General features: G+C 35.0%; 1 protein-coding gene across 8 annotated transcripts in view; it reads left to right on the top strand.

Annotated features, from left to right (window-relative positions):
- Positions 1–24,766, top strand: part of STXBP5 (syntaxin binding protein 5) — a 100,451-nt gene extending 75,685 nt beyond the window's left edge. The window contains exons 19-28 of one of the 8 annotated variants that reach the window (XM_030946656.1): positions 1,492–1,554; positions 4,849–4,908; positions 5,006–5,053; positions 11,774–11,824; positions 15,839–16,078; positions 17,474–17,837; positions 20,317–20,482; positions 21,247–21,358; positions 23,536–23,756; positions 24,456–24,766. In XM_030946656.1, the coding sequence (XP_030802516.1) occupies positions 1,492–1,554; positions 4,849–4,908; positions 5,006–5,053; positions 11,774–11,824; positions 15,839–16,078; positions 17,474–17,837; positions 20,317–20,482; positions 21,247–21,358; positions 23,536–23,756; positions 24,456–24,497 (1,367 nt within the window). In that variant the 3' untranslated portion in view covers positions 24,498–24,766. Of the gene's footprint in view, positions 1–1,488; positions 1,555–4,848; positions 4,909–5,005; positions 5,054–11,773; positions 11,825–15,838; positions 16,079–17,473; positions 17,838–20,316; positions 20,483–21,246; positions 21,359–23,535; positions 23,757–24,455 lie in introns of all 8 variants that reach the window. The other 7 variants (XM_030946655.1, XM_030946658.1, XM_030946657.1 and 4 more) reach the window with 7 other exon arrangements.
- Positions 24,767–25,028: the final 262 nt, after the last annotated feature.

Here is a 25,028-nt window from a genome sequence, read left to right as displayed (position 1 = left end):
CATAGTATTCATTGATTTACTGACAGATGACTACATAAATTGCTCTTTTATTTCTTCTGTGTAGTGGAAATATATAGCTTCCACCTGGAATTTCATTTGACATTTTAGAATTTAAATTGGTTCCAGGACTGTTAAATGTAGGATTAACAAAGCCTTAAGGTCATTTGACAATTCTAGTCATTGAGTTTTGGAGTTTAAGCTATACATGCTCTTAATAATCTTAAAAAAAACTATTTTGCATAAATGGAACTGTTAATGTAACATACTTTCAATGTGTTCCATATTGATATTTTATTTCAGGAGAACCTTTTCCCTTTAAACTATTAACTTCTGATTAAGTGTTTGGAAATTTTAAAACTTTGATGGAGTAGAGCTGTTGTATTTTTGTTTGTTAACAGATATGTACAGATGCACTTGTGAATATGTAGTGTGCAGTTGTATAGACGAGCTTTCCATGTGATACCTTTCTTGCCTTAACCATTACCATTAACACTCAAACTTTTTGAGTATTGGAAATATTTCTGTGCATGCAAAACTCTGTAATTTTAGTAAATATCTCTTAGCTATTACTCTTCAATATTACATGTTTGTTTGCCTTAGTATCACATAATGAAATTTCTGTAGGAAAGGTTCGTGATATAAACCTGAAGATGTTGAAAATATCAACAAAATGCACTTCTCTTAATTGTGGGCAGTCTTGACAGCAATTTCTTGTCAAAAAGGAAAACAGAAAATTTCTTGTATACTTTTAATTTTTGCAATGGAATAATATTTAGGACCATTTTGAGGCAGCTTCCATCTTTTGCATCTGATTGTGTATGACTAGGTTTTATTTCCTTTAGTGGAATGAAAGGAATTAGCTTTCAGATGTTAACATATGCAGTTATTCAAATTGATCAGATTTGATGATGTAAGAAATTTAGTGAAAATCTTCCATGCAAGGGAGAGCACCTATCAACACCCTAACACCTGAGTTCTCTAAGTGACACCAATAAGGAGTTCTTCTGGAAAATTAACTTGGCAATACAAATTGGCAAATACAAGGCATATCAGTGTAACAGTGGAAAAGTAGTTTGAAAAAAGGCACTGTAGTTTCACACATCATGTTTGCAATCTTCAGGACCCTTTTATATGATTTTCTTTTGTAATTACATTTTTAATATGATGGATTTTTTTCAAAACAAATTATGTTTATGCTTAATATATTCCTGTAGCATGTAAATAATTAACTGTTCTGATAAGTCTGTCTAGCTGAAAATATTGTGGTCTTCACTAAAATTGATTGAGAGAGTGTATTTTGCAAAGAAAACTTTAGTGGGAAGAAGTGACTCTACAGTTACTGTGGGTAATGTCAAAAAGAGTAGTATGTAACAGAAATTCTATCACAACTGGCTTGTTTGTCTCTAATAAGAAATGAAGTTCCTGACTGCAGTGGAAGTAAAAATAAAATGGGAGCTGTATTTATAATACACTGGTTTTGTGTTTCAGCAGGTCTTTGTGATATAAATGAAGGTACAGTGGTGCCAGAAGACCGCTGCAAGTCACCCACGTCAGGTAATCATAACTTTCCCTGATCTTCAGCTTCTTATTTTCCCAGAAGATGGCATGAATTAAGTTAACACTTACTTGTCAAGTAATTATATAAAACCTGTTGTCCTCTCATAAACTTTTGGAACTGTCGTAAATTTTGCCATCTTGCACAACTGCATTTTTTAAACAAGGCTGACTTAAGAGATACAATAGGAGTATGTTATAAAGATGATTGAAGAGAGAATAAGCCGAAATATTTATGCCTCAGGGAACATACTGCACAATGGAATTTTGCAGCATTGACAAGAGATGCACAGATTCTTGTAATAATTCATATGGTTGTGTTTTATTTTCCTCAAAAGTGGAAGAGATTATTTCTGAGCAAGTTTACTTCTGCTTCCTCATAAGTGGCAAATTACTATTTTTCTGTAGAATCAGAGGTCTTCAGAAACCAGCATGCTAAGAAAATAGGAGTTCCCTACTTTATACTCCTCCTCCTGCACCCTTTTTTTTTGTTTTCCAGGTGCCACTGCTGTATGTGAATATTTTAAATGAAACCTTGAGGATTTATTATTTTCGTATTGGCTAGTTGAGGCTATAACCATGTAAATACTTAATAATGCATGTCAATGTATAGAGTGAATAGTATTGCTCTGAGAAGTTTTAAAGATGTCATTTTGTTTCATTCAAAACTACTCGAGGTTAAAGGACTCAACTGCAGATTTAAATGAAGCACATAAAGTAGTATGTAGTGTAAAATGCTAATTAAGATGGGAGTCTAAAGATAGGTTCCTTTTCTATTTTAGCCTGTATCTTTCAAAGGAAATTGAAAACGTAACGAACCAAAACATTGTGTTTGTAGCACTAGTAGAAATTTTAACATAAATTTTAATTTCTGATTTGACAATTGTCTTTTGATGTTCGTTACAAATTCTGCCAAGCACTCCTCTAGATCAATCAATGTCATTTTCATTTTTGCTAGCTTTCTTAGTGTAAATTTGATTTATTTATAATTAAAGCAAAACCTAGCTGTGAGTTTTAGTTAAAAGTCTTGCCTGAAGATGTCATTTCATGACAAATCTGTATTGCTAAGTATTGGCATGCTGAAGTCATCAACTTCAGTATAGTTTATAATGAAAGCTTTTTTTGTGGTATTGAGAATAAAGAGCATGTATGCTATTTCATTTTTACATATTGAAACCAATGCCTGTAAACAATTTGCTATGCATTGCTGCAGTCGCAGTAAATCCTTTGTCTGTCGAGGTTGAGCATAGTTATCAATTCACTATGGTATTTGAATTTGACCCACTTGAAAAGTCTGGGCTAATCTAGGTTCTGGAACACTGCTATAAAATGTCTGCAATGAACAGCTAATGGATCATAACCTTTAACATGTATTCTTTTTTCCCCTGCTCCAGAATCGCCCAAATGTTAGCCCAAACAACTCCTAATTTATACCACTTAAAAACACTGTGTAGTTTAAATAAGAGGGTTCTTTCATAATTGGGTGTTGAAGTACAGTAAAACGAAATTCAGCATTTCTGCAACAGTGCAATGAAAGCAACTCCAAAGATGAAAATTAAGGTTTATGGAAAACTCCTAAATTTAACAATTAGTTTCCCCTACCTTCCTCCTACTTGTTTGAGTTGAGTGTGAGCTGAAGAAGGTTAAAAAATAATGTCTAAAGTACCAAAAATAGTGAATGGACAAAAGATGGAGGGGGAATGTAGTTCTTGCATTCTCCTGTAAAATAGAAACTTCTAGTAGTTAGGCTGGACTGTGCCTTGCTTCCTTTGATTCTGTCGTCTGCTCTCTGTGATTGAGATTAAGCTTATGGTAGACTTCTCAACTTTTCCTTTGAAAAAAATCTTGGATGCACCACCCTGGTATGGAAATAATTTGTTGATGTTTGTGAAGAGAAAAGAACTTTAATTCCTTAGATTTGGTTTGAGTTTTATGTCTTTTCTGGGCAAAAGCTCAAGACTGAAAACAAGTTTGAAAGTGGCATTTAGCTTTCAGAGGTAAGAGAGGATGTTTTTAAAAAAAAATTGCTGCAGAGTATTGGCAAGCTTGATAAGAAGGATGGAGGCTAAATTTAAGGAAACTTTTTGCAGTATAGAGGCTTTCTTGTTAAGAGGAAAATACAGAAACACAAAATGTTTGCATGCTACTTGCTCTAAGATTCAAGGATGAGATTGGCAATTGAATGCCTTATTGATGTTCATTGTTATAATGCGATCTGCAAAAGAGACCAGTCACTGTTTGGACTGAAGTCTCAAATCCACCTTTCCATGTCCAAGTGAAGTGGAAGAGAACTTCCATTAGGATTCCTCCAGTGGGTGGTTATATAGGTGAAAGGACTGTGAAAGGGACTGCCTGCCTATGTAAGTTAGGAGAGTATCCTACAGCTTCAGTAACACAGAGCTATAGCAATACTGTGAAAATGCAGGAGGAATAGTCTTACCTCCTGCTTTTTCTATAGATGTCAAGCAGCAATAGGCTTAGACTCTGGGAGCATTTATCTTACCTACAAGGTTGTACAGCATTTAAACTGTCAAGTTTTTGTCTTCAGAAGTGCCCAAATGCTTATCTTCTATTCTGTTTTTACACTTCCACAATATAAAATCCAATTAAATTTAAAAATTTTTAGACAACTTGTTTTAATTTCCTGGCAATCTTTTAATTTCATGACACTGGTAAGCCTGAAGTTGTGGTCTGTTGCTAAGATCAGTTTTTCAGGGTTGGGATACAGAATAGTCAAGGTGGCACTATTGGCCTAGAGTTGTCTGCAGAGTAGTTGAAGAACTGTGGTCCAACAGTAATTTACTGCACTGGAAAAAAAAAACCCAAACAGATTTATAGAAGTTGTTTTTATTGTTACAGCTGTGTTTTGTGAATCATAACTTAGGCTAATGTCTGTGTCTGGAGCAATGATTAGTAGAGCCATTTAGTTATTCAGTGTAAATATTTGTTCAATGAGGGTGTTATTTCTAGAAATAAACTCAATGTGCAGCATTGTACCTTGCATTGTAATTTCTGTGGCTAATTCCAATATGCCAGAATTGTGTCATGCCAAAGTAATATGTACTTTATAATATCTAATAGAGCTACAGAGAATACCAATATCAGTATTTGATATTTTCTTTGTATCTTTGTCAAACTCAGATCTTGAATATAATTTTGTATACTAAATATATACATATATGTGTAATATATGTATATCTTAAGTGTATTAATATACATTGATTTTTGTGTCAAAACTAAATCCCCTTCATTCATGTCAAATGTATATCCATTTCATTCTGTCTCCACTTGTAGGTTCTGGTTCACCAAACAATTCTGATGATGAACAAAAAATGAATAATTTTATAGAAAAGGGTACAGTATTTTTCTTTTCTTTAGTCTTATTTTTTCTTTAGTCCACCTTTTGATACACTTAGATTGATTTTTTTTTCTATTATAATATTATTTACAGTGAAGACCAAAAGCAGAAAGTTTTCCAAGATGGTAACCAATGACATAGGTAGGAACTAGAAAAAAACTCTACTCTTTCTAATTCAGTGCCTTACTCTATGCAGCACTAACCCAGCAGCAAAAAAAAAAAGGCAAAATAACAGTCAAATTTCAATGCATTCTGTTATTAATTTTTTTCATTCTTTACGCTACTTGGTAATTCTATGGGCTGCTTCTGTCCTAAATACACTGGGCACAATAATCTAAAAAAATCAAGGATATTGGTGATTTAAATTCTCTGATTTTGCAGTTTCACTTCTCTTTTTCTGGATGGGTGAAATTCTAATACATAGTAAGAGTTCAGTCTATACAAGTCACAACGTGATTCCACTTTTGCGAAGATGCCCTGGCTTTGGGAATATATGGCTGATGCCATTTCTTTTTTATATGTTGTATTCATAGCCATATGGTCAGATTTTTATATGGCTATGGTCAGGAAAGAGGTACTATCATGATTTCATTTATTCATTTGGAAGAGGACTGGCTTGTATATATATAAGTATTCCCCACTGCTGTTCCAGAACTCTCTACTTTTCTGCATCCAACAGTGACGCAATACCCTACCAGCTCTAGACTTGTGTCTGAATTTGGCAACAAAATTGCCTTGGGATATGTTGTATGCAGGTAGATTGAACCCTTTCATGGCTGCAATGGAAATAACTCTGCTTCTGACAACTGGCTCATTAAATTAATGAAAGCAAGAGGCTGTATGATTTAGCTTTGGGAAAGGGACTCTTCTTCCTTAACTGGGATGTGATTATTTTGATGGCAGAATCACTTTGCTAATGTTCATTTTGTTTTCATTTAGCAAATTAGAACATCATTGTAGGATAATTTCATTTTTTCTCTTCAGTCAGTTTAGGTTGAAATTATAGAGTAAAACTAGTTGCTAAGCTACTATTTCACAGGTTGTGTGGAAGCATAGCTTGAGACCAAGGAGGAAGAGATATCTTTTCCTGAAGTCTCCCTTTTGGTTTTCTGTTTGGCAATTTAAATTTTATCCTAAAATATTAATCCCTTCCATCATAATTCAGTATTTCAGGCAAAGAATCATTCAAAATTCAGGGAGACAAACAGGAGTATGACGAAGTAATCCTTGAAATCTGAGGTACTTTTTTGCAATGACATCAGAAATGGCAGAGAAAATTAAGTTTGGGGCAGCAAAAGTCTGAATATAAGTCAAGAAAGCAAATGTCTGTCAATAATAGGTTATGTGAATTCATCTGTAATTAAAAAAGAAATTAGTGTCTTTTACATGAGCACTAATATATTCCCCCAAAGGAATTTCAGGGTAAGTAGAACCTAGTGTTCCGGTTGAGAAAACCATGAGAAAAACAACACCTAATCTTGTGCGTGTTTTATCAATGTCCTTTGAGGTAATCTTTCCCTTTTGTCTCTTTTGAACATAAGATACACTGTCTTGTGCAAAACACATGGAAAATTTGACTGACTGTGACCTCTTTTTATTTTTCCATTTCTTTTCAAAGAGTTATGTTAGAGCATTAATAAAGTATGCTAATGAGGAATCTATAGAGCCTCACATCTGTTTCAGCTGGAAGCCTTTCAACTGAAAGTATTTGAAATGTTTTTCACAGCTAAAAAAAGCAAAACATTTATTTATAAGCAATGCATTCTTCAGGGTGTAAGTTATACTGTGATTTGTGTAATTTGCAGAGTTTATTGGAAGCCCAAAGATATTTGTTTTGCATTTTCATAGTTTTGAGTGGTTTGCTGTGCACTGAATGTGGTCGTTTCGCTACCATGTTTTCTATATCTGGCATGCTTATTCTAGCTCCTTCTGAACTTACTTCTAAGCTCTTTCATGAAAATAAAACACCTTTCCTGTGTTAATAGTTGCATGGTTTTGCTTTTCATTGTTTTAAACTGAATTGACAACCGAATGTGCATGGACAATGAGTTTTGTAAAATATGTCACTGTCATCAGCATCACCATGTTATATGAAACAAATTGCTTGCCATCAACTGTATTCTTGGGGATGAATTAGATGTATTTGATGTATATGGCATGGTCATAGCTCTATGCACTGGCACACAGAGCAGTCAGTTCAAGGTCTTTCCATTCCTTGTCAATGTGTGGAATACAACCTGCTAAATGTGGTGCAAAACAGAATCAAAATAATTTCCATTGGTAACTTCAGTTGCTGTTAATATCATGCCTGTGGGATGATATTTTGCCCCATGGGAACAGGAAGCAAGGGAATGCTGCTAGCGAAGTGTAAAGTAATTTCATTTCAGTGGTAGGGCTGAAAGGTGGTAACATCACACACGCAGTTATAAACATGAAGCCATTGTCAATTTATCACTTTATTGCAACTGATGTAAAGCATCGTCATTTCTACAGATTTCTGTAAAACAATATGCAAATGCTTCATGCACCAACATTTTGATCAGTTGGTCTGGTTTGTTGTCTCCTTCTAAATACACAACTGTGAATGCTCTGTGCTAAGGAATGGATAGTAAGGCAAGTGAAAGACCTGTTGTGAATGTGTTGCTTTTAGGTCATGTTTCACTTTTATTTGCATCAAAGATGGACCTTGAAAAAATCATAGTTAATTTTTTCCTTGGAGTTATTGACATACTTGATTTAACTAAATATTTCTAGAAATTTTAGAAAGTACTGTGGCCATTACTGAATCCAGCCCATTCTCTTACAAATGTCACATATTTGAAGGTATAAACAATATGCTGTGAAGTAATATGAAGGAATATACTAAATGTAAATGAATTTACAGAAAGAAGAATTGGTAAGAAGTACTTATTTTCTAAGGCTATAACATTTTTATAGAAAGACATTGGGATCCAATTTCAGTGGAAGCAAAACCTTCAGCTTTTTTACTCATAATTTGGTTAATTAAGTATTTGGCATGAAGAGATACAGATGATTTAAATATTATAGCTACAAATTGTGTTGGAAGTTAAGATATAACTAAAATTTCTGGAAAAACCTTTAGTAAAGGTGCCTGTAAAATATGGTAGATTTTAAAACCTTTATAACTGTACTAGTAGCCTGTGTCAAACAATTCTTAGGAAAATTGGTCTTATTTATTTCCTGCACTTTACAAATTTAAAAATAATTGCAAAATATTAGTAGATGGACTTAAGCAGAGTAGATTTAGTTCCAAACTTTTGTAATCCCTGCTCTTAATACTGACAGAGGTTTCTCACATTTCTTACATTCTAAGTCTGTAACTAAATTTTTCAAACATTGCTATAATAATTGACAGTTACAGCTGTTTTCATTGAATCAAATTTTAGGATGTTCATATTAAGTTCTTATTTGCTGTAATGTCAAAGACCAATTCTTTCAATGTGTTTTTAATACTTTGATCTAATTTTTGAGGTATCCAAGTACATGTTTTCTTACAGTTTCTTGTAAAATGGTTTTATTATTCTCATGTGAATTTTAGAGATTTCAACATGAGTTAATTGGTAATGTAAATATTTCGCTTTGTGTAGCTGTCAAATATAGAATAATTCAAGAGCTTTGGTGTCTAACAAATTCTAAGCTGCTTAGTTATTTCTTATGTGATGTTATATGAAATAGGCTTCATAAGTTGTTCTCTTAGTTGTCAAAGCTCCAAAACACGCCTCTCATAATCTTTAGAATTTTATCTTAAAATGAAAGGAATGGAGGAGAAGTCACTGTATAGCTTTCAAACTGATGTGCTATTCATTTAAGACATCAGCTCAGGATAACCCACTGCAAATGAAATGTGACTGTTGCTTCTAAGCCACAGCTTCCTAGTGAGAAGCCTTCTCAGGCTTCAGGTTTTCTTCATTGAACTGAAGGTTGTTCCTGCTATACTGACACATAACATGTAATGGAAAGGCAGTCTTTCATATTTTAACACCTACCTTCCCAAGCCTGACCTGTGAGAAATCTCCAAGAATCCCTGGGTTTGGACAGTTCTCTAATATGATACCTAAGTTTAGATATTGACAGAACATGTGTATGCACCTGTGTATTACTCTAAGTTTTCTAATATAGAGAAATATTAAATGTAGGACTAAACCCAGGGAAAACAGTCACTGTTGCCTTGAGCAGCAGTGTACCAGAAGGAGCACAACTGCTCCCAGATCTCTCTGTAAATGCTGCAGCAACAAGGGAGATACTGAACTCTGATATGACAGCTACTTCTTGAAGTCAGCCACGTGCAGCAGGAGCAGTCAGCATCACCTCTGCCCTGTTGTACAGCTGAAGTGAAAAGCCTGACATTGAATGCTCTTTCTGTAGATCTCCATCCTGTATCTTCCATTTTTCTGTTTTATGTCTTTTGCTTTGTACAAGGTATGTAGCATGTTGCTGGTTTTCATCTGCGGCATAAAAAAATGAATTTATCAAAAATTGTAAAACTTAAGCCAATGTGAATGCAAGCAGGGTTTGGTTTTTTTTTTGTACTGAGTAATGTTAGTCAAAAAGGGCTTAGCTGGTGAAATATTCCTGTTTTCTTACTGCATGTGTAGGCAGTTTTTTGTTTAAACACAAGATGGCACCATTGCTGTTGGAATAGGTTCTTATTTCTCATTTACATTTAAATTATTGAGGTTTCTGACACATTAACATATGTTTTAAAATGTTGGGGGTTTTTTGCATAGCACAGTAATTCACAATTTCCAGTAATGATATCCTTTTTAACAAATCCTGTATCCTCTTGTCCTATTAATGAGGCATAGTTCAGTGTGTGTTGAAAATTGTCTGACAAATTTGTTTTATCTTACCAGCCTAGTTCACACAGCTGGCCATTCACTAAGGAACAAAAAGCTAAAACTGGATCAGCTCTCAGAATCCAACACATTTATCTATACTTGCTATTACATGTTATATTATCCGTAATTTTGGATTTTTTTGGTTTTTTTGGTCAATTTTCTCCCAGTTGTTAAGATTGTGCCAAACGTATCTATTTGAAAAGCCGAGAGTGACTGTACTGGCCTTCAATTAGTTAAATAGGTTATTTACACATAGTGAAAGCTGTTAAAAGCCAAAAATAGCTCCAGTTATTTTCTGTGTACGTATTTGAGGCTTTGTTCAGGACCTAAGCTATTATTTAAAAGTCCAGCAGAGAAAACAAGTGTTATGAGGGATGCCCATCCTGAAATTCACTATTCCAAATGAGATTTCATGATGTCTCCAGAAGCTGATTTAAGTTCAAACTGACAGCAAAAAGATGGGCTCCTCGTCACTACTGCTGTTGTGTACCCTGGTTTTCTGTTCCTATCTCTGAGCTCTGACCTGAAATAGGAGTTGATCTTGTTTGGAAGCAACCCTTGGCAGAAACCTCATTTAGATGAGTTTTGACCTCACCATTAGGTTAGCTATTTGCCAGTGCTAAAGGAAGGATGAGGGTAGAAAACACATAGTCAGGCTGCCCTTTTCAGTTTCAGCCTGCACTAAAATAGGTGATTAGCATTTCTGCCTGAGAGTAAGTAATTTCAATTTAATTCAAGCATAATTTTAACATTGACACATAAAGGAAATTAGAAGATTATTTCTGGAGTCTTGTTCTCAAATTTTTATGATGTATTACAGGAATAAAACTGTTCAACCATTCAGATAACTAGAATTTGCAATATTGATGAGCATAATTGATGATACAGTGAAGTATTTCACTTTTGGAGGAGTGGAACTAACTTTAAATCACATGTTGTTCTTCAGGGTATGAAGAAATTGGAATGATTTTTGTTAAAGTGATAATTAGAATGAGGTAACTCCAATTTTAACAGAGAAAAGCAGCAGAATTCAGGCTGCTTTGAGAGGTATCCATTACAAGGTACTCCTAGAATTATGAGGCTAAGCTCAGTATCTACTTTAGGAAATGAAGTGTTACCCATGCAAGATCATAAAAATGATATATCAAAGCAAAAGCACATGGCTGAGAAATAAATTTAGAGTGTAGTCCTGGTCTAGCAGATAAACTATATCGAAATAATTCCTTCTCCAGTAATTACTGAAAGTAAGATGAAAGCGGTATGTATGCCTACTAGTTTATTTGTGATGGGTTTTGTAGCTGCATTTGTTTGTATTGTACTGCAGTTTAAATGGACTGCAAGATTTCCAATCCTATAAAAATAATTTCTAAGTCAGGGATGAGTTGAAGTGCTGTTTTTCACTTGAGCAGTATTATCAAAATCTTTCTGGTTTTTTGAATGTGTTGCAAGTGTTTGTACACTGCTGATTTTATGATTATTCTCTGTAATGTCTTCATTGTTCTCAGGTTGTGGATTTTCTCTCAGGTAATTAGCTTTTAACACAGGTGCATTAATTTTAGTGTAATTTCAAGTTCTTTTTTTTTTCTATTTTAAATGTCTCAGGTTTGATCAGAAAGTAGGGCATACGAAAGGGGGATGGGATCTTAACTTTTTGTAAGAATCAGTGCACATCCTTGCAATTCTGACCTCTCACCTGAGGATTTAAAACTTGAGGTTGAGCCAAAGCCAAATTCATCCAATCCATTAAGTTCTGCCTGAAGCCTGAAGAGAAATCAAGCTCAGCAAAGTCACATGATGCTGTATTTAGGGATTTTGCTGTCTTCCATGATTTAGTTTGTACCACTCACTTGAGGAGGTGAGGCTCTGCTTTAGTGGAAATCCTTTAAAGTACCTCAATGAATGTAATAAATAATTATGTATTAAATATTGCAAAAAGAAGCAAATAAGGACCAGCAAAATTATGTTTATTCTTTTTAAAAAAAAGATATACTTCACTTTTCAGCAAAGATGTCCAGGAAGCTAAGTTTGCCAACTGAGTTAAAGCCTGATTTAGGTAAGTTTATATAGTTGATTTTATTTTTACTAAATCTGAATGTGAGTATGTTAAAGTAAGAGGCCTGAATTATGTAAGCTATCATGAGTTTATGTTGCATTTATCTGAAGTGTAGAAATAAAATTTTAATTCCACTCTTTTTGGGGACTCTCAGGCACAAAATGTCATTGCTGTCATCATAAGGTAAGCCTGCAATTCCTGTATATGGCTTATCACTCACTTTATCAGTAGTGCTGTGATAGCAAAACCATGAATAAGCAGACAGCATTAGGAAAACTGCTGCTGCCTTTTTAGGACCATCTGATACACTTTAAATTGAGAAATGAAATATCTTAACTGGATATGTTGAGGTGCTCTCAACAAATAGTTGGGAATAGTTTTATAAATGTTAATTGTCTTGTGACCACTCTCTCTAAAGTAAAGCTGTTTGGATGGATGACCAGTCTGAGAATTTATTTTTCTTGAAAATGCACCGTAACTTTTTAAGGATCGGTTCAGTTATGAGGTCTGTGGTACTAAAGGTCATTGTGCTGCCTAAAACAATGTACAAATGAGTTGGTTGGTGTTTTTTTTAATACTTTGACTGCCAGCTGTTAGATCAGATCCTCCAGTAATAAATGCAGCTGCCTTCTGCCTGCCACAGCTTGCTCCTCTCTCCGCAGCAGAATTGCCACCACCAGCCCAGCAGAAGACAGCCAGGATCAGATGGGAGCTGTAGCATTGTGTGTTTGCCAGGTGCTGCTGCTGTCAACAAGGGGAAAAGTCTGTGGCACTAGGATATTCTCAAACTGAGCTGGACCATCCTGATTTACAGTTACAGCTTGCCCCTCTCATAGAAATGTTAAGTTGGAAGCAATTCTCAGGGATTCTTTATCCAAGGATTGGCAAGGATCCTCTGGCAGGGATAGAGATATTTTGACAATTTAACCTCTGATCTATTCATGAGCCTCCAATAAAAAAGATTTTAGAAATGTACCAGACAAAGTTTCAATGTTGTGTCATCTAATTAGACAGATTTCCTGTTATTTAATTCAACTTCCTTGCTTCCATATTAACTTTTTCTTGTTCTTTGCGCAATAAACAGGGATAACACATATTCCCTATCTTTGCTAGTCATTTTTTATGCTGTTGAAATCTGTCATCATATCTCTAATTTCATTTTTACAGAATTTTTTTCTTTGCAGAATTCAGTTCCTTCTTTAGGTTATGTTATCTAAACCTGAGGTGGCTTCTGTTAATCTCCTCTGGAATTGGAATTTGTCCTCATCTTTCTAAGCTCAGTGTCTGGAACTAGAGCAATTTGACTGTGACCATGTTGGCACAGAAGAGCTGAAGAATTTGACGACTCTTTTCAATATGTTTCAGTTGTTCCATGCTATGTTCACTAATGGTTTAGGAATAATTTTGGTATAGGGTGAATTTCATACTTGGCAAACTGGAATACATTTATACTTAAGTATCAACCAATTGTAATTCTGTTGTTTTACTCACATTTCTTTGATGGCAATAATTACTTGGAAGTGTTACTTTTTCCTAATGAAGACTGGTGAAAAGTGAATGCTGAATTTTTTTCAGCACTTTCCAATCTTGAAAGAGTTACAGTGTTTTCTACATCACTTAATATTTGCTGCTCCTTCTACTGAAATAATGGAAGAGTTTTTTTGTCACATCATTTCTGATAAACTCATAAAATGGTTTGTACCTTCTGAATTGCAATAGCCTTTGGCTGGTTTTGACTTTGCATGTATGTGAATATCTGTGCTTAGAAACCTCATTTTGTTCTGTGTAAAATTATTCTAGGTTTTCAGGTCTGTAAATCACTTTCTTAAGCAGTTACATTTAATTTTGCTTCTATCTTTTCTTGTAGTGATATTGTTTTTGCGTAGTGTTCTTCAGTGTTGGCTTGCTTGTATTTTTGTCACTTATGTGGCCATATCTGTGGGCTGTAGGAGACGACTGAAATGCCTTTCTCCTAAATTCATTATCCTCATCATTGTCTCTCGTTTCTTTCCATGGCTTCTTGAAACCTACTCTTTCATGATCTTGTTCTTTCAAATTTTCTGTCTTTGGATCTTTAACTGGCTCCTCTTCCTCTCTGAACAAATAAAATCTAAACTATGTGTTTCTGTATTTATTCTCCGCTTTCTAAAACAGAACTTATCTTGATCATACCCTTGTCTGCATTGTACCATTGCTTTTCAATGTTCTAATCCAGTGATTAAGACGCTACTGCCATAGGTGCTATTCCTTGCTTTGCTTCCTCAAAAGAGCCTCATCTTTCCATCCTTCTGGTGGTGTGTAGTGATTCATCACTCTGCTGTTCCTTCCTCTTCATCTAAATCTAATCCATTTACAAACTTCTTCCTTGACTTCAGGATAAGTAGGATGAACTAAAGCAGTTAAACTTTTAACCCTGTGTTCTCTCTTCCGAATGGATTATCCACTCTCAAAAATGCCCATGTGTCTGACAAGTTAGTTTTCCTCGGTTTTCTCCTGTCCATTTCAACACTTCTGAAATTTGTACACATGTTCTTCAAATCAAATAGCTAGAACACACAAATGCACTTGTAAATCTATTCTTATTACAGTTACAGTATGATTGATTATATTCAGACTGATTAATCCATATTAAAATTGAAAAAAACCCCATGAAATTAATAAATACTCAAGCCTGAAAAAAACAAGTATCATAAGAGGTGGTGGTCATTAGAAGACTTATAAAAACAAATTATTGTTTTCATTGTTTTACACTGGATTTATTGTTTTTAATGTGAAAACTAAGTATGTCAACATCTGATTGAGTTAATTCCTATAATCCATGTTTTATATTTGACAGCTAAAATTCAACAAGACAATGTTTTTTTTCTATCCTTGTTGGAATGAGGAAATTCCTCAGAAGATTCACTGTGCTAAGTGGATGTGTGTATTTAGTCAGTTGAAATCTAGTATGTATGTTTTCCAAATGCATGTTAGATATTCTTTGTAGAAAGTTTTTCAATAATTTAATGAAACTAACATAGTAGTAGTTCCAAATAGTACATGGTTGAATGTCGTTCTTTAGCTCTTAATCCTGCTTTAAAATGTCAATTGCATCTATACCCTACTGAAAAGATTTTTTCAGTTATTTTTTTTTAAAGCATAATATAAGTTGCATCCAACTTTTGCTGGTGAGGGCTGTCTTGTGTTAAAACTTTGCAATTATAATAAATAATAAATAAGAAAGTACAGCATTAATATGTGAATGCATAGATAAATTCAGTGTCTGCTGATGTATCAGGTATTGCCACACCTACAGATAGCATGTAGGAAGAGTGGAGCAGCAATTTACTTTTGTTAACATTAGAATTCACTTGTTGCTAAACAGTGAGCAAGACATCCAGAAGGGCTTTAGTGCTATTACTGGCACTGTGCTACAGCATTCCCAGTGGAAATCTTCAACTTTTTAGAGCAGTACCAGGTGGCATTTGGTAGCATTTTTTTCCCCTCACTAAAGTTTGGGGGTGTGTAAGTAGCTTGTTAGATCTCCTGCACACAGTTTCCTAAAGTGGAACAATATTGTGGGTCATTACAGGTCCCATGCTATCATGCTGTGCGGGTGTCACTGCATTTCCTAAAGTAAAATAGTTCTATCTTCTTAAGATTAGTTAACTGTGTTGAAAAAAACACAGTTTTCATCTGCTCAATGAACTAATTGGCAGAGAGGTTTGTCATTCAGCTTTTTAAGGGAGTACCACTGATAACTATTATTCTCTGGCTCTAGAAGACAAAAATATGCCTTCAAATTGTTCATTATAATTACCTAATGGCAACCTCTGCAACAAATATTGGGTGCTTTGCTCAAGAAATGGCTGGAAATTGGGGAATAAGGAGATAGGACTTACGAAGGATAGGGGTACAAAAATCAATGGCATTATAGTTAGTATACAGTTGATGCTAAAGAACAAAAAACAATATTAAATTCTCTTAATCCCTCCAATTTGCCATTCTTTTTAATTAATACTGGTTTATTTTCAGATGTCAAAGACAACTCTTTCAGTCGATCCCGGAGTTCTAGCGTAACTAGCATTGATAAAGAGTCACGAGAGGCAATTTCAGCTCTTCATTTTTGTGAGACTTTCACAAGAAAGGCTGATACATCACCTTCCCCATGCCTATGGGTTGGGACCACGCTGGGTACAGTGCTTGTCATTGTACTGAATTTACCCCCAGGAGGAGAGCAAAGATTTCTTCAGCCAGTAATTGTTTCTCCTAGTGGTATGTACACAGCAGACAGGCTAAAGCATGCTTTGATAAAGTATTGTTGCCGTTCTTCCTATTTTTTAAGAAACTGTTTGGGATTTTCTTTTCAATGATTGATTAATTTAAAATATATATTGCATTGATTTAGCTGATAAGTTTAACAAGCTAGACTGGTTACTTTGTTACCAGAGTTTCTCACATTGGAAAAGTGGAAAGTGCAATTTCATAAAATAAAAAAAATATAACATCAGTGTTTAGTTGCTGAGAAAGCATTTGTATTTGTTAAACAGAGATAGCAGAAGAGATGAATAGTATCAAATGCTCACTTTATTATTGTTTTTTAGTCATGAGGTAAGAGTCAATCAGTTTTCCTGCAGCAAAAAAAGGGAGTGCAAACTAAGGCTGTAAATTGAACAACTAGCTTGAAATATTAGTGATAATTATAGTCCTTTGGATTGCTGTGAAAGGTCTTGGATCTTGATTTTCTGATGCATAGCCGCTGATTTTGTTGTAATTATGTATTAATGGTTTATTGGATAGACTGTTAGTCATAGATTTAGCTTTCCTGCTACCACTGTCTCATGCAGAACATGCTGCTCTAGTCCATTTTGCTACACAGATGGTATCAAACATACAAATTGCAATGCCATTTGATTTTAGGAATGATGAGGAGTGGACATCTAGACCATATATGGGATTTGTGCCCATCGAGTGAGGGATTGGCAGCAGTGGTCAGATTTGGTAACATTTGGTCATAAAGGCAATTTTGCAGGCTAGGCAGTGTGTTTCCCCTTTGGATCTGCAGCATAATCCTTAAAAGATATTGCTTTATATTTTGGACTTAGCAAATGTTCATGTTGTTACTTACGTGTAAATTAATTAAAGTAAAATAAAATTGATTTGCTAAAGGTCTGGCCTACAGAGACAATGATTTGAACTGTAAGGAGGGAAAACTAATTTCAAGCTAGAGAAGTGGATTCAAATGTGAACTACAGGGGAGAAATAAAAAAACCACACATGCTTGTCTCTGAACCAGTTGAAGGAAAAGGTGGTGCTCACCTTTGACTAGTAACATTTATTGTTAATATTAAATATACTGTGTACTCATCAGGAAAGAATTAAATAAGTTGCATTTGTGACGCTGAACTTAAGTACAAATACATTTCCCTTGAAGTTAAAGAAAGAGTATGCACCCACTTTACCCTTGAAAACTGGTTTAACATTTTCCTGATTACATTTGTGCTTCATTGGTTTTTAGATCAATGCCCAAGGTTTGTGTACATCTGTTTTGCTAGGGAGGCAATCTGAGTTCTTCTTTTCATTCTCCTAGCTTCTTAAAGGAATATTTTGTAGCTTGGAAAGCAATTTAGGAGAACTGTTTTAGAAATGTGCTCAACTATTCTTTCCTAGGAACCATCCTGAGGCTAAAAGGGGCAATCTTGAGAATGGCTTTTTTGGACACCACAGGATCTTTGGTCCCACCAGCGCATGAAACCTGGAGAGAACACCATGAAGATAAAGATGAAAAAGAAAAAGCAAAAAAGCGACGACCTGTCTCAGTGTCCCCTTCTTCCTCTCAGGAAATCAGTGAAAACCAATATGCAGTGATATGTTCAGAAAAGCAAGCAAAAGTTATCTCACTGCCATCCCAGAACTGTATTTATAAGCAAAATATAACAGAGACTTCTTTTGTTCTTCGTGGAGACATAGTGTCGTTGAGTAACAGTATCTGCCTTGCATGTTTTTGTGCCAATGGACATATTATGACTTTTAGGTAAGACCTGTTTGATAGTAACTTAAATACAAAAAGAAATAGTCCTCTTCTACACAGAAAGGTTCCTTTTCCACAGGATGGTGAATTAAAAAAAAATTACATTCACTCAGTGTTAATGATTCTCTAATACTTGAGCCTGAATAATTTTGATTGCACATTTCTGTTATTTATGTCTTTAACACATGAAAAAGTTTACCACTTTAGCTCAAGCTACACTGATTCAACACACAGTTCCAAACAGGTGATATAGGTCCATGACTTTAAGTTTGTCTGAAAGTTGAATTTACTTCCTGATGGAGAAAAGTGCCTTGAGTCAGACCTTTAGCTTGCACCTGACCAGAACTCTGCCTATTTTTCTGCTGCTGTTTGCATCACACTCATGCCTCAATATTTTCTTGTGTAGCTTGCTTGTGCCTTAAAGGCTCAAACCCAGGCTATGAAGGCAAGATAAACTGCCAATTGTATAGTAATAAGTAAAGTAAGGGGTTTAAGTTATGAGTTTAAACATGTTGTTGTTGTAGTAGTAGTGTTTAAATATCCTTACAGGTTACCTGTGTAATTTTCATGTGCTTTATCTTAAATGTTTCTAAGTGCTATTTTATTCTGAACCAGCAGTGTGTATATACTTAAACCCTTGCACCTGCAGTTTAGTTGTGGCCTGATGATAAGATGAATATAGAACATGGCCCTATTACGCCAGTAAAGTTCCTAAAAGATTATTTTAAGGTTGCCAAAAGAAGCTTTCAGCTTGGAAAACTCTTTTTAAAAAATACTTCTTTAGGAAGTTGTTAGGAGTAAAACTAAAACTGATACAATCGAAACTTGTTTTTTAATTGTAGTATGTAAGTCGGTAACTCCATTGGTGTGTATCCCATGTTTTATGTATTCTAAACAACTCTAAAAAATGCTGCTCACCTTGCAGGGCAAACCAGTATTGTTTTTCCTAACTAAAACTAAACTTATGTTCAGATACCATATATTGAAACAAATCCTGTCTTCTTCAGGATTCACGTTGTTCTCTAATGAACTCTACGTAAGTGGTAAATTATAAATGCTGAATTGTTTCCTTGTGTGGGGAAGTTGGATTCCAATGCTGAGCTCCATTTTGTAAGCATGAATTGCTGCTGGAGATGGACCTTATGTGCAGTTCATGTAAAGTTGTCAGAGCACTGTGTCATACCCAAGATGCCCAATACTTAACTACTGATAAAAATTCAGATAGGACTTAGTAACAAACAAATCTGTAACATAAATGATGAAAATGCTCTCATGGATATCATGCTTGGCCTATCTGATCTGATGTTTTTGTTTTTTGAAGCTGTAAGAACGTTTTATGCTCCCATTGATCTGAAGCAAAACACTTCCCTGTTACTGACTCTCAGGAATATTCTTATTTTAGACATGCATGGCAGAGGTGTCATATCTGGGTGATATGCTTACAAGAGAATATTGCGTTTTATTTCTCACTTTTGGAACTTGCTTCCAAAGGCAATCTCAGCATCACACCAAAGAAAAAGAAAAAGGCAAAACAAGGCATCCTGATACTGTTGTGGTTACTACATCTATTTTTGGTTTTAACTTCAGTTTTCCCCATTGGCTGCTTTTTTAGTTTTTAGAATTAATAACCTTATGTGGATGATGTCAGCAGCAGAAGCTGTTTGTTGTATTATTGGGACATTGGCAGCTAACAACTATTGTAATTTTTCTTCAGAAGACCTTTGTAGGGGATGTTTGAGACAGTGGTTTATTTTGGCTTCTACTTGACAAGAAATTAGGTGTTTTGTCCCTTGCATTTATTATCACTTTGAGGGAGAGGAATGTTTGGTAGGGGAATATTGCTCTAGCCCAAGTGTGCTATCTCTTCTTCAGTAGATTGATACAGTAAGTTCTGCAGTTACATGTATAGAATCAGAAAATATAAGGTAAGCAAACTTTGCTCTAAGAGGACTTTCTCTTCAACATCTAGTCAGAGAAAAAAGGGGGACTTAATTCATAAAATTGCTTGAAGCTACTGTATTTTGCTTTCCTTTGACAGCACACTCATTATATTTCTAAATTTTCTTGAGGAGAGATCTTTTAGACTTGTATTTTTAGTCAAGGAGACATTATTAACCTGGGAGAAGAGACAGGATGTTTAATTGTAAACTCTTGGTACATACTTATCAAAATACCTTGGTAATTGTTAAGTAATATCTAATTCATTAAATACTGAATTTGTGATTTACATGCTCAGACTATAATTTTAAAAAATGCTTTTAAATGCATCTGGGATGCAGATGTTTAAATTTCACTTTTGAGGTGCTGCCTTGAAAAATCTGATATTTGGAGATTCTGTAACGTCATTAAAGGATACCTGTTTATGTGGTATCATGCAGATGGTGGAAAGAAAAAATTATGTATTGCAGTTTAAAAATCAGCCATTTGATCAATAAGATACATTTCTCCTACATTTAATGGGGGTTTAATTCTTTTCTTTAAGTTTGCCAAGTTTAAGGCCATTGTTGGATGTATATTACCTGCCACTCACCAATATGCGGATAGCCAGAACATTCTGCTTCACTGATAATGGACAAGCCCTCTATCTTGTCTCACCAACTGAGATACAGAGGCTCACCTACAGCCAAGAAACATGCGAAAATCTTCAGGTAATGAACTCTTTTTAAAAAATCACTTTTGTCTTAGATACGTTCTGAGCTGAGCATTTAGGGTTTTGTGCTTTGATTTTTGTTTTTCCCTTTTGTTTTCTTTCACTGTAGAGTCTGATTCTGAATTAATCACTTCTACCTTAAATTTTTGTTTCATCCATCCTATTGTAGCTGAGTCAGTTTCTTGCTTAATTTCATTTTGATCAACAGGAAATTTCCTCCTTTAACATGCACTTAAAACTCCCTTGATCAGTTGACACTGGGGGAGGTGTGTGCTGACACAAGTGGGGAATGCCAACTCAGGATATTTGAAGGAAGCTATTATGTTTCAGGGGTATTAACAGCTTGAAAAATTCTCAGTCATGCTTCGGGTTGGTAGTTGTATAGAATAATGAAATAGCAGAGTTTCAGGCCCTACTTTCATACTGCCATGTGTATATAAGTATTTGTAGATGCAGTTTCAATAGAACAAAGTCAGGAATCTTGCCCAAATTGTAAAGGGGCAAATCAGCTTTACTTGAATGCATTTCTTTGCTTCTGAATTCCATGAGCTCCAAGCTTGTAACCATCAGAAGCGGATAGTTTGGACAAATTTCTTACTATGTTTTTATTTTTCTATTTCTTACATCACCTTGCAAAGACAGATGCCCCTTAAAGCGTATTTCTTTTGAAATTCAAATCCATTAAACAAATTCTGAAAGTGAAAGAATAGTCCATTATTTTTAATACTTTATGCCTTGTTATGTCTCTTTTTCATTGCAAAGGAAATGTTGGGTGAGCTCTTCACTCTTGTAGAAACACCAGAAGCACCAAACAGGGGGTTCTTCAAAGGCCTGTTCGGAGGTGGGGCACAGTCACTTGACAGAGAAGAACTCTGTAAGTTATTATTAATTGTTATTTTTCTGGTATTTCTTCCCAAGGAACCTAGTGATCCTTGGTGAATGTATTACCTGTGTTCATAAAACATTACCTTTGTGAAGAGGAGAGTGAAATAGGGAGTGACAAATATTTTTTTCATAGATTTTGTGTTGTACAACCTACCAACAAGATCAGAAAAGCTTAGATGTTTTTTTTTTCCACAGGTTCTTTTGGCTCATTTATTCAGCAGTAGATGAGTTTTGTTTTATAACATTTTGGTTTTTGTTTTATAACCATTTCTTGTTTTATAACCTTATTTTTATTCATCTTTATGAAGCGTGTAGTACTGGCCATGATTCTGTCTATGCTGCTTTTGGAAAATTCTATTCTGGACAGTGAGAAAATTAAAATTTCACTCTACTTCAGTTATTTGCCAGATTTTCCTTGTTTTGTGTATGCAGAGATGCCTTAGAAATGACAGCAAGGGCAGAACTGTATGATATTTCAATTCAGTACTCTGTTTATAGGACAGTAAAATTCAGATTTGGCAAAATTTTCATTGCTTTATAATTTTTTCATTGTTTTTTGACTACATTTTTTCTTTACTGTGGTGGCATTAAGCACTTTAATATATTTAAGGAAAATAGCTTCCATTTATTTATTTAGATATTTGCTAGATGCAACGCCATATTAAAAAAAGCTTCTTTTTAAGAAACTTTTTCTGATTAATGTGAAATGTATCTGTCAAAATGGACAAGGTGCCCTGCCAATCCTTTCTTTTATGGTGGTTCTTTTGATCTCTACAGAATAAAAATTAGACTTCATCTCTTGTGCCTGTACATTTTGAGCAACTATCAGCTATTTAGAAGTCACTTTTTGTGACGGTTTCTTTTTTGTGTGTTTTTATATATATATATATGTGTATGTAATACTGTGGAAGGTTGGTGAAGTATTCCAGTAGAGAAATTTATGTGCACAAATTATAATTTAATAAGAATAAGACAGAGGAAAAACACCATGTAACTTTATAAGCGATCTCTTTATATCATGTCAAGTTTCCACCATTAAGTTTTGGCTTGGATCTTTAGAAAGAAAATAGTATTGAATAGAAGGAAAAAATCCTAATGAATGAAAAAAAGCCTGACAGAGACTTCAATGACAATTCAAAAGACATTTGAGAATATCTTTAAAGTAGCCATATTTACCATAAGGGTAACAGCAGAATCTGTAATAAGTGAAATTATTTCTCTTATTTTGGAAATTCCCAGAAAGATGTTTATGGTTGTAATTTAAGTGTAAATTATTCTTAATAGAAGCATAAAATCAAATCAGAGAGTCTTTAAATACTGCATCAAAATGTATTTAACCAGTTAATATTATTTTTCCTAGAGGTAAAAAAGAAGAAAATATTCAAACAATATTTCACTGTTTAAAACAAATACTTGTATTTCTGTGGTTGGTGCAATTCTGCTTGAGATTGGTATATCAAGTGTCTAGATTGAACTGGGTGACTGATGTGCCATTAAGAGCAAAGTCAATGTAGTCAGTGCTATCACTGGAGTCTGGAGCTGTTCAGCTGACCTTTTGTACTGATTTGTTCTTACAGCCATACTGTCGTTTTACATTCCTTTTCCCTTTTTTTTTTTTCTTTTTTGCAAGGTTTTTACAATAATGGTAGCATTTTTACAACAATGGTAGCATTGACACCTAATCTTCAGGTGTCTGCATGCTTCCATCAAAAAAAACTTCTGCTGGTGGAATCACTCTGGCTGGCTTACATACCAGCAAAGCTCTTCCAGAACTAACCACAACTTTTCAATATTTCAATACCCTGCTTTGTCTGTTGAACTCAAAACACATTCCTCATGAAATAAGCTATATTTTGCTGGTGAAGTGGTTTTTTTAACAATTCTATTGATGAACATCAGAATTTTAATTTCACACTTGAGCTGTGAAGAGCTTACAGTTTTATAACCTACCTGGAAACTTGAAAATATGTTTGAATGCCTCAGTTCTAAGGTAGAAACATCTACTAACATAGAGTAGTGAGCGTTGCTCAGTCATACCTAAAATAAGCTGTTTGGTCTCCATGCAAAGAAATTACACCACTATATAAACTAGTTTCAGTGATATTTATGTCGCAATGATAGAAGAACTTACTATTCTGGGTTTTCTGCTTTTGCAAATGCCTCCAGTTGGAGAATCAGCATCTGGGAAGGCATCGAGGAGTCTTGCCCAGCATATTCCAGGACCTGGGGGTATCGAAGGTGTCAAAGGAGCAGCATCTGGTGTAGTTGGTGAACTGGCACGAGCCCGGCTGGCACTGGATGAAAGAGGACAGAAACTGGGAGAACTGGAAGAAAAAACTGCAGCTATGCTTTACAGTGCTGATTCGTTCTCAAAACACGCTCATGAGGTATGTTAAACTGAACATTAAACTGATTGTCAAATGAATGCAAATTCTGCAAGTGACTGAGTTCTGCCAAAGGCATGTTAGAGGTATCTGAAGGGCATGCAGTATCATTGATAAAGGATACTTCCCTTTCATCCATCACTTGTCACTCCTAACAATTAGGTGCTCATTGGAAACAGCCTTGTCTCCTGGCACATTGCTCTAGAGCATGCAGTCTGCTGGAGTGGCATGTAAGCTTCTAAATGTGCACCTCAAACCCCATTACTGAAAAAATTACTTATTGTCACTGAATTAATAAGAAGAGTAATGTTTTATGTCAGATTCCTGCTCTCCTTAAGAAAGGTCCTGTTGTATGCAAACCCTCTGAGTGCAACTTTGTTTTCTCCTCGGTGACTTCCACAGAATGGCTGTTCTCATCCATTTTCATGCCAACTTCTTTCCACACCCTAAACTCCTGTGCAACCTCCCCATTCTCTCAAAAATGTCTTTTTCTGAGGCTAGGTCACCAGCAATGATGCTACCATTAGAAAATTCATCATGCTAAACACTCAGTGTTCAGCAATGTGTTTGCAACTTTGAGAAGCCTTGCTAAAATCCTTCTTTCTCATGCTGCTTTGTAAAGCATATTATTTGTTTGTGTCATTGTACATTTTGGTAGATTACAGAAACAGTAATTAGAAATTTCTTTTTTTTTTTTTTTAGATGATGTTGAAGTACAAAGACAAGAAGTGGTACCAGTTCTGATGACTCTCATCAATCACATCTGTTTAATTTTGTCCTGATGAAAAAATCTTGGTTTTTCTTTAATTTTGGCAGGACCACTGAAATTTAAAGGAGTATTCACCATCGGATACTGTTGTTTCCTAGCACAAATGACACACTGTTTTACCTCAGTCGTGGCTTTAACTGAGGAGCTTTATATCTAAGAAACACGCACGAAAAAAAGAAACTTGAGTGTTTCTTAGCTGTTGGTTAGCATAAAGTTGGAACTGAGAAGGTAGCTGGAACATGTGGAAAAGAGAGTAAAAGGAAATTGTGGTGAGATGGGCAGGGGCAATGCAGGGTCAATCCTGTGTTAATATTTCATATGCCAAAAGTTTTTGTGCTATTGTAATTGCTGCCAGTGTTATACCCTCCTGTAAGGAGAGGCAATAAATCAGGGGTCCAAGAGCTGGAATCGAGCTGTTTGTCTTGCTGGACAGTAGCTGACTTACAATTACCCTCTCTAGGACTTGCTATATTTACCATTATTGTTGAAGAAGAGTTGAAGTTTTC

The sequence above is a fragment of the Camarhynchus parvulus genome, chromosome 3 (assembly GCF_901933205.1).
Source record: "Camarhynchus parvulus chromosome 3, STF_HiC, whole genome shotgun sequence".
Classification (NCBI taxonomy): Eukaryota; Metazoa; Chordata; class Aves; order Passeriformes; family Thraupidae; genus Camarhynchus; species Camarhynchus parvulus.
The sequence above is the reverse complement of the archived record's forward strand: the minus strand, read 5'-3'. Positions and strand labels throughout refer to the sequence as shown.